At 45.9% G+C, this 14,140-nt stretch overlaps 1 protein-coding gene across 3 annotated transcripts in view; it reads left to right on the top strand.

Moving 5' to 3' along the window:
- Window positions 1–11,645: 11,645 nt before the first annotated feature.
- ARHGAP12 (Rho GTPase activating protein 12) overlaps window positions 11,646–14,140 on the top strand; it is a gene marked incomplete at its 5' end in the record, with an annotated part of 69,858 nt that continues 67,363 nt past the window's right edge. For all 3 annotated transcript variants that reach the window (XM_084260165.1, XM_084260163.1, XM_084260164.1), the window contains one exon: window positions 11,646–12,314. In XM_084260165.1, the coding sequence (XP_084116291.1) occupies window positions 11,646–12,314 (669 nt within the window). The remainder of the gene's footprint in view (window positions 12,315–14,140) is intronic.

Genomic DNA, 14,140 nt, shown 5'->3' with positions numbered 1-14,140 from the left:
GAAGGAGCGAGGAAAAACAGCAGAGTGAGCTGCAGGAAAGTAAACATAAGCCAAATTGTGGACTTGTATTCCTGAAAATATCTCTATCTGAAGAAAGAGCGATGGGATTGGAAAGGGTTTGGTCCCTGAAACTCAGCGACTCCTTTGGAATGGCTATAATATGCTGAAATTACTGAGAACTCTGAGCCAGCGCATAGTTTCCTTCATACCAGCCCACTCGGGGACTTGAAATAACTTTTTTGTCAGAAGCAAAACACAGAACTGAAAGAAAGAGACACAGCATGTCATGGAAATGTTTTAACCTTCTATCTGACTCTTTCTGCAGTAGCAGCTGGTACAGGTGGTTTGTTTTCTCTTTTAGAAAGCAGAATTAAATGGAAAAGAGTTGGTGCAGGGCACATGATGGAACAGAGGAACTGGAAAAGGAACAATAAAAGGTGGCATCTGTACTAGAAATAGAACAAGGTCACAGGCCCTGGAACTTGATCATCTCTACTGTGAAAGAGTTAGAACAGCCCTTCTCATGGTTTCATTTCAGAGAAAAACTGAAATATAGCACATGCATGTCTATTTTACTGAGGATAGGTAGGATTAAATTCACTTTATGCACCTGAAAATTAAAATCCCAAGTCACTCAAGTTTTTCTCATGAATTATCTTTTGAACATGAAAACTTTTGGCATTCAGCAATTCCAGCAGCAATGATTTCCACTGTTTAACTACATCAACAGACTCTGCAGTGCAACTGTCCTGATCACATATGGGCCCCTGCTTTAAGATGAGATGAATTATCCTCCAGACTCCTTTGACTGTAACAAATACAACCCCACTGATTCTCAAGGGTGTTTAGAGAGCTACTTTTGATGTTAGATAGGTACAAACAAACACCAAAAAAACTTGGGCAGGATGAACCTGTCCCTGACTTCTAGCTATGCACAATAAACTGAGGTGAATCCCATCTGGTCTATCAGTTTCTGCTGTTCCTCAGACATAGCGTTCAGCATGAGCCATAAAACCTCACAGGACTTCACTTTGGCTGTCTGCTGGGAACTTTATGGGGCCTTGAGAAGCCTCTGTGGTTGCAAGGGATTAGCAACATGCAACTGAGTTTGAACTTCCAGTTTCAGAGCGCTGGGGAGTGAGGACGCTGCTTGCTGGGCCACGACGGGACCTTGCACTGGAGAGAATTCTGACCTTGTGTCATTTGGGGAAGCAGAAACTCCCTTGTGTATCTTTGCCAAGCCTGAATCTCGTGCAGTACAATGAAATCAGCTTCAATACTAATAAAAGATTTAATGTACAAGGGTTTATTTCACTCTTTTTTGCACAGCTGGGTAATACAATTTTATTGTGTTCATAAACACAACTCCTGCCTTTTCATTAGGGGGAAAAAAAAGGTAATTAGAAATTAAAGACACTTTGCTGGGCATAAATGGACATTTACCTTGTGCTTGTTGACTATGAGTACCTTTCACTATAGGTTTATACCAGGAAAGAGGTAATTCGTCCTCTTGTATGTTTTTCCTGTTAGCTCAAGCCATGGCTAGATCAAGACACCACTAGTTGTGGAGAGCTGACAAAGATTTAGCTTAAACAGAGGTCTTAAATCAAGGTAGCACAAAGAAATGTCCTCCTCCACCCGCTGCCTGCTTTAGCAGTTCCCTCAGATAACTAATTCAATGCCTTTCTCCACTTTTAATTCTGTGCTGTGACTCAGAGGCATATTTTCACGCTCAGCACAGAAGTGATCCAGTTTGGAATACTGTGCTCAAGAAGAGAAAAGCGATAAACAGTTAAACTTCACAGGTAAGCAGCGAGCCTGGCCTTGGCAAGAGCAGAATTAAAGGATCAGTTTGACCAAAACAAACCTCACTTTGTTCTTCAGTGACGCTGACAGTCGGATAGCTGTAAAAAATTGTTCTTTACTTGCAAACTGAGACCACTTAGACAAACAATAGGCACATTGGAATTTCTGTCACAGCGTCCCTTGGGTGATCTCAGCGACGGATGAAATGCTGAACATCGCAATGACCACGTGGCAAGCGGACAGAGCAAAGTAAAACAAAATAAGAAGTGCTTTGACCACAGTCCATTCAGGCTAATACGATTTACGAAAATAATCCGCTGGCAAGATTGAAAAATTCTTACAAATTCCTGCCTGATTTTTCACAGTAAAACAAATTGTCTTCTCTGAACTGTGGAAAAAAGTTCCTCCTTAAGGCAGAGAACATTCCTTTGTAGTGTCATGGTGAAACAAGTTCTTCACTGAAGTTCTGAGAGATCCGGGTTCCTTTTTTCTATATTCTTTACCTTCTTTGTTCCCTTTTCAATTGATTTTCCTTATAATGCACAGTTATATAAATAAAAATGGCTCATCTGCTGGTTGAGTCAGGAGATGGGGAGTAAATTGACAAGTTCATGCATAAAGCCCACAGTAGCTGCACTTTGTTAAAAAGTCCCTTTGTAGTACTGAGAAAGAACAGAAAGGAGGAATTGATTGTGTGTGTACGTGTAGGTGGTAGAAGTATTTTTAGATAGAGGTGAGAGGCTAGAAGCTGTCAAAAAAAATGAGAGTAGGAGCAGAGCAGACAGGAGATGCCCCAGGTAATGTGCTTTGTATCAAGCGAGCTGAACCATCCTGTAAGTAGTGTTTGAAGTAAAATAAAAATATTTTCTATTTATATCAGAAATGTTTGCTCGATTAAATGCATTTCTCTGCCTAAATTCAGAATAGTTTCTCTAGTGCATGTTACTGCTGAGGCTCTACGACCAAACATAGAGAAAAAGTCTCTGAAAGAAAGGAGTGAAAGGCCTGGGAAACAGCAAAAAGAGCAAGGTGGGTATCTAGTATCTGCCTGTTAGGTGCGAGAAAGCTTTTGGTATTTGCCTTCTCAGCCATTTCCCAAAGAAAGAATCAACACAGTTCATAATGAGATTAGTCTGTTTGGTAAGGGGGGGGTGGGGGTGGCGGCAAACAGTGAATAAACAGCCGGGATTTAATACCAGGCACGTTTTGAGCAGCACATTTCTGTTGGTTACCTAACCTCAGTCTGGCACTATGAGTAACAGGACAGCAATGCCCAATCTCAGAGACGCATTTCAAATTAATTAAAACATTAACACGCAGCTCAGAATGCTGTGACTGAGGCATAAAATAATGGACAGCTGAACTTGTAGAGATTTGAAATAGAGGAGTCAGAAATAATAATAATAATAAAAAAAAAAAGCCAAAAAAGAAAAATGGGAGTTTGCCCTTCACATTTGATGGCCCTGGTATTTCAGATACTTGACTGAAAGGCTCCTTACTGTGTCTAATTCAAACACCAAACACAGGTTTTTCCAAGACTGTATTTCCAGAACTATGAAACTTGTTCTCTGTGTATTTGTGTTTGGATAGATTGTTAAGTGTCAACTTCTCCACAACTGTAACATTTATAAAATCACGTTCTTACATGGCTTCTCCTGCCCGCTTTCACAGAACTTGTGGGAGCCTAATTACCTTTGAGACAACTCCCTTTTCGCAAACATAGCTAAATTTGGACAAAGGCTTTGAAAGTTTGGTGTAACAGGACAGACAGACACAGTTCAAACACTGAGGTTTCATAAGGAATCAGTTTACAAAGAGAAAGATTGATGTCTCTGAGTGTGAGCTATGATATCAAACATTCCAAAAGCAGCAGAGACACGAATTAAGACTCCTGCAGTTTCTACCATAGCTCAGGTAGGCTACATAAAGCAGTTGCAGTTGGTAATTCTTCCATCCTGAGATTCGTGAGGTCACTATGCGCACCGCATCTTTCCACCCAACATACACACACAGTCCCACCCGAGGTGTCAGTGTGACAAGCTGTCCTGGTAAAACCACGACACAAGCCATCCCGCAGCCCCAGGAAAAACAATGCACGGCGGGTGAAGGGTGAGAATTCCAGCTCCTTCTATCCAGTGCAATGACAGGGAAACCCTGCGCAGGCAAAACGTGAAACAGATGCTAAAATTGGCACTTGGGCTGGACGGTTTACTTGTAATGTGGAATCTTACATGACCACACTCGGGCAGTGACTCAAAATTACACATCTGCTGGCACCTCCGGCTCCATTATGCACGTTGATATTACGTGGGACCATTGGCTCAACACTGACTCAGAGGGAAGAGTGCCTCAGCCTGAATCACTAATGCCGTATCCTGCAGCAGCACTCCAGTGAAGCCTTGGCAGTAAGGATGGAGAATAACAATGTGGTTAGTATGACTGATTTTTGAGATGCTTTTATGCATACCTCAGGCATGTCAGTAGGTAAAATGCTGCCAGCTTGCTCAGAAATACCAAGTGTGCCGAGTGTATTATTTTCCGCTGTAAAACAGGGCACACAGATTGAATCCCAGTAGAGAAACCATCCAGTTGAACACCATGCCTGGAATTACGGTTTCTTTTTCACACAGATACAATTTACAGAAGAATACATATGAATATGAAAGCACTGACCTTTTCCATGCTTCCTTTGCCTTTTAATGAGTAAGAATGGGCATCTATATACAAGGGGTCATTTCCCTTATGATTACTACTCTCTACTCTGTTTTTCAAGAAACAGTGGAGAACTGATGAATAAGTAGGTGTGTCGGTGGTATCAGCTCTACACTACCAGCAGAACTTTAATAATGATGTTTTGTGGACAGAAAGCCCAACATCAAACCATCCCTGGTGTCCAGGGAACATTTTAACAAGTATTCAGGTTAAGGTACGCAGAAGCAAAGCTGTGAGATGTTTGCAGTGTTTAGTACTTGTCTTGCATGTTGTCACATACCACCTGACAGAAAGCATCACAGAAACACCAATATTGGAAATACCTTTCAATATGAAAGCACATCCCTATGTTCAGTTATACCTATCGATGCTATTTTCAGCTCTTCCTCAAATAGTCTCCGTTTCTCTCTCTTGCTTGCAGCCCTTGGGTTTCTTCCCATTGCCTTTCCCTCCCTTCACAAACCCATTCATCCCACATTTTAAGGATCCCTCTACTGTGTGTTACAATAATCAAAGTAAAAGTTAGGGCCAACATTAGTCTCGATTAGAGTAATAATAGTGCAGCGCCACTGCTGCAGGATGTTTGTAGATTCATTCAGATGTGCCCTGTTACAGTCAGTTCATGCTTTCAAGGTTATCTTCGAAACCATGAGGACCAGATACCACGTTTTTTTTTTAGAAAGATAAGATTATTTACAATTTGCTGTGAAGGCCACATAAATGTACCCAAACTGGATGCCTGACAACTTCTACTAATAGAAGAAGATACACCAAGCAAGCAAACTCGACATTCAACTGGATAGGCCTGTTCCTCATGGTTTCTTTTTGTCAGGATGTTTCAACACGGTGGTCTCTCCAGCTGGCGGAACACTGGGACAGAGGCCTGGTGGCAGCGAGGAACGTGTTCAGTCTTTGCTCTCCACCTGTTTGTTTTATTACGGACGGCAAGGCCTAGACCTGGCATGTGAACTAGCAAAGGCCCTTACTGACACCCTGGCAGCCGCACTGGGTCACTCCAGCAGGCCGCAACGACGTGGGCGGCAGAACGGAACGAGTAACGTGCGCGCCCACCGCCTGCAGTGGAGGGGCCGCCGGCCCCACGGGACAGCTCCTGGCCTCCTCCCGCTGAGCGAGGGTGGCTGAACCTGCCTCTCCCCGAGGCAGGCCCCAGGGCGCACGCCGCCCGCCAGCCCGCTGCTGGCCACGGAGCCGTGAGGGGCCGGGCTCGGCGGCGCGCCCCAGGCGCTGCTGGGGGTGACTCTGTGGCCCCACCCCCCGGCCCGCCGGCCGTGAGCCCACCCCCGCTCCCTCCGCGCAGCCCGGGTACCCCCCGCAGGACCGGGACCGGGACAATCTTCCACCGAGAGCCGAGCCCGCTCCGCACGGCCACAGCAGCGCTCCGCGGGCAGGGCCCCAGCGCCGGCACGACCAGGCGGCACCGGAGAGGCGGGAAGCGCGAGGCGCTGCGCCCGCCCCGCCACACCCCCCTCAGCCCTCCTGGCCCCGCCCCGCGCGCGCCGCCCTCGGCACGTGACGCGGGACCGGTGACGCCGCTGTGCCCTGGAGCTGACACTCGGTGCGGCGCGGGGGCTGCGGCGAGGGGGAGCGGGCAACGGGCAACGAGAGTAGCAGCTGCCGCCGCCGGAGCGGGGTCGAGCTTGGCCGCGCCGCTGAGGCAGGTGAGGGGCCGCGCCTCTCGGCTCGGAGGGAGGAGCGCGGCGGTGGCGCCGCCGCCGCCGGGACAATCGGGCAGGGTAGGCTGGCCCCGCGGCGGGCGGAGGGCACGTCCGCGCCCGGGCCCGGCCGGCTCACGGCGGCCCCAGCTCTGCGGCACCGCCCACCGTCGCTCCCTCCCGCGGGGCACCGCCAGGGAGCGCCTCCTGTGCCAGGCGGCCGGCGGGGTGGTGGGGGTCTGGGCGGCGGCGCCGCCCCGCGGTGCCCCCATTGGCGGCGGCTTCGTTTCCCGGGCGCCGCCGGGTGCGCCGACTTGGCGGCGGCGCCGGGAGGCAGCTCCGCACCTGGGCGCTGCCGGTGGGCTCGCGGCCCCGGGGGCGGCTCGGAGGCCGGGCCGGGCCGCCCAACCTGCCTTGTGCAACCGCCGCTCACCTGCTGGGGCCGCGGCCGGCGGGAAACAAAGGGAGGCGGCGGGCAGCCCCGATCCGCGGGGGTCTGCGTGCGCGAACGAGCCTGTTTGCCTCCCTTGCGTTAACTGGAGCGCGGCAGCTTCGGGCGGCGGGGCTCGGCTGAGCCGAGCCGAGCCGGCGCGGGAGTGCTGCGGTATTTACAGCCGGGCGCTGGGGTCAGCAACTCGGCAGAAGCCCGCGGCGAGGGGCGAGTGGGCTGGCGAGGCGCTGGGCGCTCGTTGAGGTGTGTGCGGGGTGCTGCAGCCAGGCTCGGGAAGTTGTCCTGACACTTGTTTAAAAGGCATCGCCTATTCAGTGCTCTGAGTCACGGGCAGCTATTAAATGGTTACTTATTATGTCTTTAATTTCCAGGACGTGTGAGTTCTGGAGCTAGGTTACTTGCAAGTAGTGCTCGATTTCTAACCTGTGTGAGTAATCTCCGAGGAAACACTAAAGGATTAAGCTTGTTTTCATAAGGCTTATAAGTTGTTTCACCTCTATCTGTTTGCATTTGCATCCTTGCATCTATTTTTACACAACTTTTGCATGCTCTAGATGCACGCTTTGCAGATGGTGGTTTTCAGGAGCGCCAGTGGGGCTGTGGCAGTACCAGCTGAGGAGTTAGTTGTGCTGGATGAAGAGAGGTTTCCCTTGGCAAGACAGTATGGCTGGGGTTGAGTTCTGACAAGGTGTTTGTGGGACCAATCTCCAAGCAGTGTCCATGCTGCACAGCTTGAATCTCCAAAGGAACTGGCCAGGGAGAAGCAGGATGATGGAATCTCGTGAGCTCTAGCCAGGGTATCTTAGCTGGCCTGATCTGATAAAAATTTATCCTAATTTAGCTTCAGTAATTGAGTTTATTTCTGTAGTAGCACTGCGGAAGGGTTCATTTCAGTAGTGGGTGAAGTTGGATGCTGAAAATGGAAGATTACACAAGTCAACTGCTGCTGCTTTGTAGGACACTGTGAACAAGGTCACATGAAGAATTTGGAAGCTAATATTCTTGGTGGCATTTGTAATAATTACCATCTGTTTGCATTACAAAGTAAGTAACAAATGCACAGCCATGGCAAGTGGTTTTTTTTTTTTCCACGAGGAAAATAAAGGAAATAGCAAAATGCCCTTTTAGCACATCTCTGGTCTCAATGGCCTAGAAGTTCAGGAGGAAACACTCGGTGTCTGTTCATTTCAGAAGAGAAGCATGACACACATACTGTGTACCTACTCTTTTTGTCTTAAGTTCTAGGTAATGCTGAAGCTAGGGGTGATCATATCTGCTACATACATATCATATATGATCATACTTAGTACTCTGCCTGTGCTAGGACCATGTTTCTTCCAAGACCCTGTAGGTGTGCTTGGGGATGGCTCTGGCGAGCAGCGCCCTGCAGCTCAGACTGAGGGCTGCCCGTTTCCGTAGCCCCAGGAGAGACTTGCTCTGAGCAATCCTAGAGCTCACCCAGCCCGGCTGAGGGCGGCCGGTGCTGTCAGGTTGGGGCTTAATTAGGAAAGGTCTCGTTTTGTTGGGCCGTCCATAAAGCCTGGCTAGAGGCAAGCGCACCCGGCCCTGGGGAGAGGCGCCGGGGGGGGGGGGGGCGGGCCCTGGGGAGGAGCGGGCTGTGCCGCTGCGGGCCGAGGGCGGAGCTGACCTCTGCAAACACCCAGGGCTGCCAGCCTTACTCAGCCTTAGCTGACTAAGAGGTGGGAACGGTTCCCATCGGGAGCCCGAAGCCATCTACGCGTGGGTACGGAGCCAAGGGTGTCGGCGGGGTGTGGGGCTGCCGCCCCGGGGCCGCGTGTGTGGCCGCGGGTGGGAGGGCGCGAGTGCCCGTGGGCTGCCCCGGGGCCGTGGCCTGGCCCCAGCTACTCGCCCTGTAGCGATCCGGGTTTTGTTCAGAAGAAAAGGATGGCCTGACTCTGGGCTTTTGTATTCACGGGTAAGTTTTCTTAGGTCTTTGTTGTCCGTGGGGGCTGTTCGTTGTGTTAATCTTTTAATCAGGCGTTGAGACTTTATTTAAGGTATTAAGGTGTACAGATGTCCTATGTGGAAGTAGATAATTTTTCATACTTATCTAATTAAGGTTCTTTAACCTTCTTTACCAAAGTGATTGCCATCCAGCATTACAGGCAATGGTAAAGAGAAAAACAGCTCAGCCAGGTTGCAAGGTCTGACCTCCCATACCGCTTCACTTACTGACTGGCAGCGCGGTGAAGTCAGCGCTCCAAACGTCAGCGTCATGTGTTCACATCTGAGTTGCCCTGTGCCCATTACGGGAGTGGTTGGGCCGAGGCTTCCAGGATTCTTCAACCCAACTTCTATCAGACAGAGACTTGGATCCTTGAGGCGGGATATTACATACAGTCCACTGTCCCCTGGCCTGTTTGGTGGGTCCAGGTGGTCTGTGGCACAACAGCTGCACTAAAAAAATTGAAGCAACCCAGAACTTAATGCATTTGGATCACTGAAATCAAGGCCGTGGCAGTTGTTTGTAGACCTACAGGGTTAACATCAGTCTTAAACTTACTGAGGAGGACTTTCTACCTACATAGGTATCTCTTGCTGCTCTCTGAGCTGGAGAGCTAGAGCCTTGCTTTATTCTGATGATGTGATCTGTTTATAAAACTGTTTTAGTATTCTGGCCAAACACAGAACACAGCCTGTCTCTTTTTATCTTATGTTCAACATTACCAAATGTTTGCTATTGACTTGATAGTTCTGCAGCTTGGATGAAAGAACAAAAAATTGTGCTGCTTATTTTTGTAGTTGTTTGTTCTTTTTTTGTTTTTGAAAGGGATGAGGCTGCAAAACAGATTTTAGAAGTGGATAGAGCTATTTGTGTATCTACTGTATTTTATTTAACTTGTATTTCTTAAAACTCTGGGTGTTTTTTAAGCATAAAATGCAGCTTACTAAACCTTTCTGTCTTGAAAAACGTTAAGCATGCATTCTCAGTAAATAGCTATATGGAATTGGCAACAGAAAAATGAAAGAGTCTAAGTTTTTAAACACTTGGTAGCCCTGTGCAAAAAACATGGGCTTGTGCTCTTGATGGGGGTTTTTGTTTCCTTCTGGAAGAAGGAAGAACTGTCAATGGGTCTTTGTCCCACATTTCAACCTCAAGCAGGCCTTAGAGGTAGCCTGTAACTCAGAAATTCTGGTCTATGACCTTGAAGCAGTGAAAGGGGTTGGTAGCAGCTTTGAAGAAGTGTTGCGAGGAGTCAGGTTTAGTAACAAGGCAAAAAGAATAACAGTTGTATGGCTTAGCTTCCAAATCCAGGGCTGCAATTTCCTCATGTTTACCTTCTGCAGTTGTTTAGCAACTGTGACAGAGCTGAACTTTAAAATACCTATTTTTGTAGAGCAGCAGGTAAGCAAGTTGATTTGTACCGAGGCTGTAAATAGCATGTCACGCTTTAAACATCCATGTACCTTTCTGTGGGAGACAGAGTAAGCACCAGAATGGAGTATTCTGTTCTCCCACTCTGTGTTCATGCTGTCAGCTTTGTTGAATGTGGTACCATCGTTCCTTGTGTCACGTCCCCTGTACAGTTGTCAGACTGACCTTGTGATTCCATGTGGACTCTAGCAAGCGATGGTAGCTTTTGGATTACCTGTAGGAAATGCTTCCTGCAAGTGAAAGAAGGTGGGCTGTGGGGGAGAGAAAGACATTGTTTGAAGATGGGCACTTCTGTCTTGACATCATAGTTGAGCTTTTTAGCTCTTTTTCTACTGAGTTAGGTGGGAAAAGCTTTTTCCCCCCTTCCCTACGCACCCACCCCCCATCAAGGCTCAGACCAAATGGCAGAACGAGTGAAAGAAAAAGTGAAGAGCTGTTGGGGGTTTCTGCTTCGGCTCCTTCCAGAAGTCCTTTCTTCGTGGCGTTGCTGTCCCTAGCCCCGCTGCGGGCAGCGGGTGCCCTCTGCGTGTGGGTGCCTGCACGGAATTGCATTAGTTCCGCTCTGTGGCAGAATAAACACGACAGAGCTCATCACAGAGTCTTAACTTGCAGACCTGCAAGTTTCTGCATATTTCTTCTCATTCATGAAACATGCATTTTTTAAAAAAAAAGGTTTATTTGTTAATCTGTGTAAGATTAAACACGGCAGCACTTTACTTTTCTCCTACGTTCTATTTGAATGCTGTAGGTCTTCCCCTTTACTTACATGTTTTGATTTTCAAGGTTAAGAAATCATGTCTTTCGTGTTAATTTCCTGTGGTGTGTTCAGCAAAAGTTGGCAAAACTGATAGTTATCTGCTCTCGAATTGTGAAATTGATGCTGTATGATTGAATAGAACTTGTAGTTCATGGGTGTGGATAACAGTGGTGGTTGCCTGCATTATAAGATGCTGAAAGTACTTCTCAAAATTTTCATGCATTATCCATGTTTGGTTTTGGCTCATAGTCCAGTTTCATCATTGTTGGGGTTTTTGTTTGTGTTTTAGCCCTTTGTTTGTGTTAGATCAGGTTTTCTGTAATGTGCATACCACAAAAAGCTCTCTAAGAGCAAAGTAAATAGGCAGAATTTATACCACTGAAACCAAAGTATCTTGGAAATGGTTGTCCTTTTGTCTCATACTACCATGGATTGACTCAGACTACTCCCTCCGTCGTCCCCCCTCCCTTCCCCCCCAGCCCCCTCCCTCTCCGATGATCAATCAACATTATTTAGTAATAGAAACAACAGGTTAATGAGCCACTTGATAGTGGGAGGCTTGTGTGAATAGGAGACTTAAGGTTCTGCTGCTTTTCTATTTTATCACTGAGAAAAGTAGCTGAAAATACTGTGGTGTCCATCAATTAATTACTCTGAGATGGGCATAAATGGAATAGGCAAGATTATTTTTGACATTATTTTCCTCTGAAGTTCTCTTAAACAATTACTTTATTACATATACTTTTTTTTTTCTTCCTCACAGCTCTGATTATTAACAGGAAAATAGCACTCCTGAAACAGAATGTGGCTTACAGTTGCCCTGAAAAGGTGAAATCTTTTCAAACAGAAATGGCTGATAAAGGTGGGAAGATCCTCCCAGGACAGTTGTATATTGAAGTGGAGTACGACTATGAGTATGAGGCCAAGGACAAGAAAATTGTGATTAAGCAAGGGGAGAAATACATCTTAGTGAAAAAGACAAACGATGATTGGTGGCAGGTCAAAAGAGATGAAAATTCCAAACCTTTTTATGTGCCAGCACAGTACGTGAAGGAAATACCACGAAAAGCGCTGATGCCACCCATTAAGCAGGCAAGCATGCTGCCAAATAATGCTCTGAAGTTGACACATGGATTACAGAGATCAACAGAAAATGTGAATAAGTCCCCAGAGCTTTCTAGTTTTGGAAAATCTTCTCCTGTTCAAGTGTCTTGCTTAGTTCGAGATGCCAATCAAAATCTGGGACCGAACTGTAGCCCTGCTCAAACTCTTGGTTTAAGTCTGGACCTTACCCAAAACAATGGAAAACTAAACAATGAGTTGCAATCTCCCAAGGTTTCCAATCAGTATAGAACCGTCTCCATGGGACATTTCCCATGTCCAGAGTTCCTGGAAATAGAGAAGACCAGCTTTTTGCATGAACAATCTTGTGATTCAGCAGGAGAAGGCTCAGAAAAAATTCACCAAGATTCCGAGTCTGGAGATGAACTCAGTAGTAGCTCCACAGAACAAGTGCAGGTAAGGTTAAAAAATGGTCTGTGTAGGGTTGTGTGTGGTTTTGTTTCCTTATTGCCATAATTGCTTGGTGTAATAAGATACTTCAACTAGGTGAATTTATCTCAGTGTGAGCAGGTTATTGCAACCTAAATAGCTGATGGTATTTAGGTAGCTCTATTCCTTGCAGAAATACTTTGGTTTGGGGATTAATTGCATTTACATGAAGCTCTGATTGAACATTACAGAAGAATACTTTTGTTCTTTCTTTATTAAGATTGCTTTGGTATGACACTGATTTGGGGTTATATTTTCTTCCAGAGGAAGGGAGCGTACTGCAGGAACTCCTCCCTCCTTAGCTTGTTGAAATAAGGTGGTAGTGCTAGTTACTGTCAGCTTTTCCTGAGTACATGTGTAGATAGCGTAAGAGCTATAAGTGGATGTATTCGTGGGTTTAATAGCTTAAAAATGGTAGAGCTTGTTTTCGGTCTTGATTATTTTATTTGTAGACTCTTGTAATGAGTCAGCCTTGCCAATTCCGCTTCTCACAACTTTACTCTGGATTAAAACTCAAAATGTGAGTTTGTTAATTAATTTGGAAGAATTTCAGGAATGATGTACTCCCACTTCAGGCTAAAATTGAGCATGGATGGCCTTTCTCCTTGGTAAAGGGGTTCCTCTTGCTTTTTAATTTCTTTTTCTAACAGGCCTTCCCCACCTCCAGCACAACGTTAGCACTCTGACTTGGATAATCTGGTATGGGTAACCAAGTTGATTAGTCTATTGTAATCCAGGTTTGCTCTTGAACCAATGATGTATGTGTACATACCCAATTATATATGTAGATAGTTCCCCCACCTTCTCCTCTTTGTGTAGGGGCATGTTTTAAGTTTTGAAGGTTAAAAGCTTCCCAGCCTTGAACTTTCTTGCTCTGTGATGTGAAGCTGTTGTTGCTTGGGTACAAACTGTTACAGTAAATGCTGCTTGCCAGCTTGTATTCAGAGTACCAAAGGAGCCAAATGTGGTATTGAAATAAAAGTTAATGCTCGCTTTAGAAATAAAAAATCTTATCACGGAGAGCTGGGAATCAGTACTTTGCTAATGAGACCCAGCTAAGACAAAGCTGCTTACGTAATGAGGAAGTGTGGGAAGATCTTAAAGATCCAAGATCGATTGGGTGGTTTATGTAGTCTTGAACTGTATGAGATCATATATTTACTGAAATACTTTAAGTAATTTTTCTACTTTTGGCCTCATTCTTGAAATTGAAGTTTCCCTAATTATGGGACTTCATGCCTCTAATATTTGTATATTTTATGATAATTTTATTTTTACCCCCCCAATGATTAAATATGATTACTGAATTTAAATTTTTTTATTATTAATTTCTTATGCAGTGTGAAGATTGAGTTTTCTTGCGCTTTCTTTATAGCTGTGTCCTAGCTCACTGTAGTTTATATGAGCCACTTTAAACTTGGAAGGATAAAATAATTATTGTATATTGATTTTAGAAGCATGTGTAGTAGCCCGTCTGCTGCCACAGTAATTGCCAAACAAATAATGAAAATACTAAGGAATGTTTAGGAAATATATCCTGCTTTAAATAACTTACCACTCTAAGGCTTATATTGTATGTCAAGACAGTTCCTTCTGCTGTGTTGACTGTTGTTTGATGCATCAAACTTCTCTAAGGTAGATGACATGAATGTTACCCAGGTGTCTTTTGTCAAACACTGAGAAATAAGTGCCCTGCTGCTCAGTTTCCACCGGACTTTGTGACCATTGCTGCAGTGACACTAAGGCTTTTCACCTTTCTCCCCAATACACTTGACTCAACCCTACAACCTGTT

The sequence above is a fragment of the Gallinula chloropus genome (genome assembly GCF_964237585.1).
Source record: "Gallinula chloropus genome assembly, chromosome: 2".
In the NCBI taxonomy this organism is placed as follows: domain Eukaryota; kingdom Metazoa; phylum Chordata; class Aves; order Gruiformes; family Rallidae; genus Gallinula; species Gallinula chloropus.
Note: the sequence above shows the minus strand (reverse complement) of the source record. Positions and strands in the feature narration are given on the sequence as shown.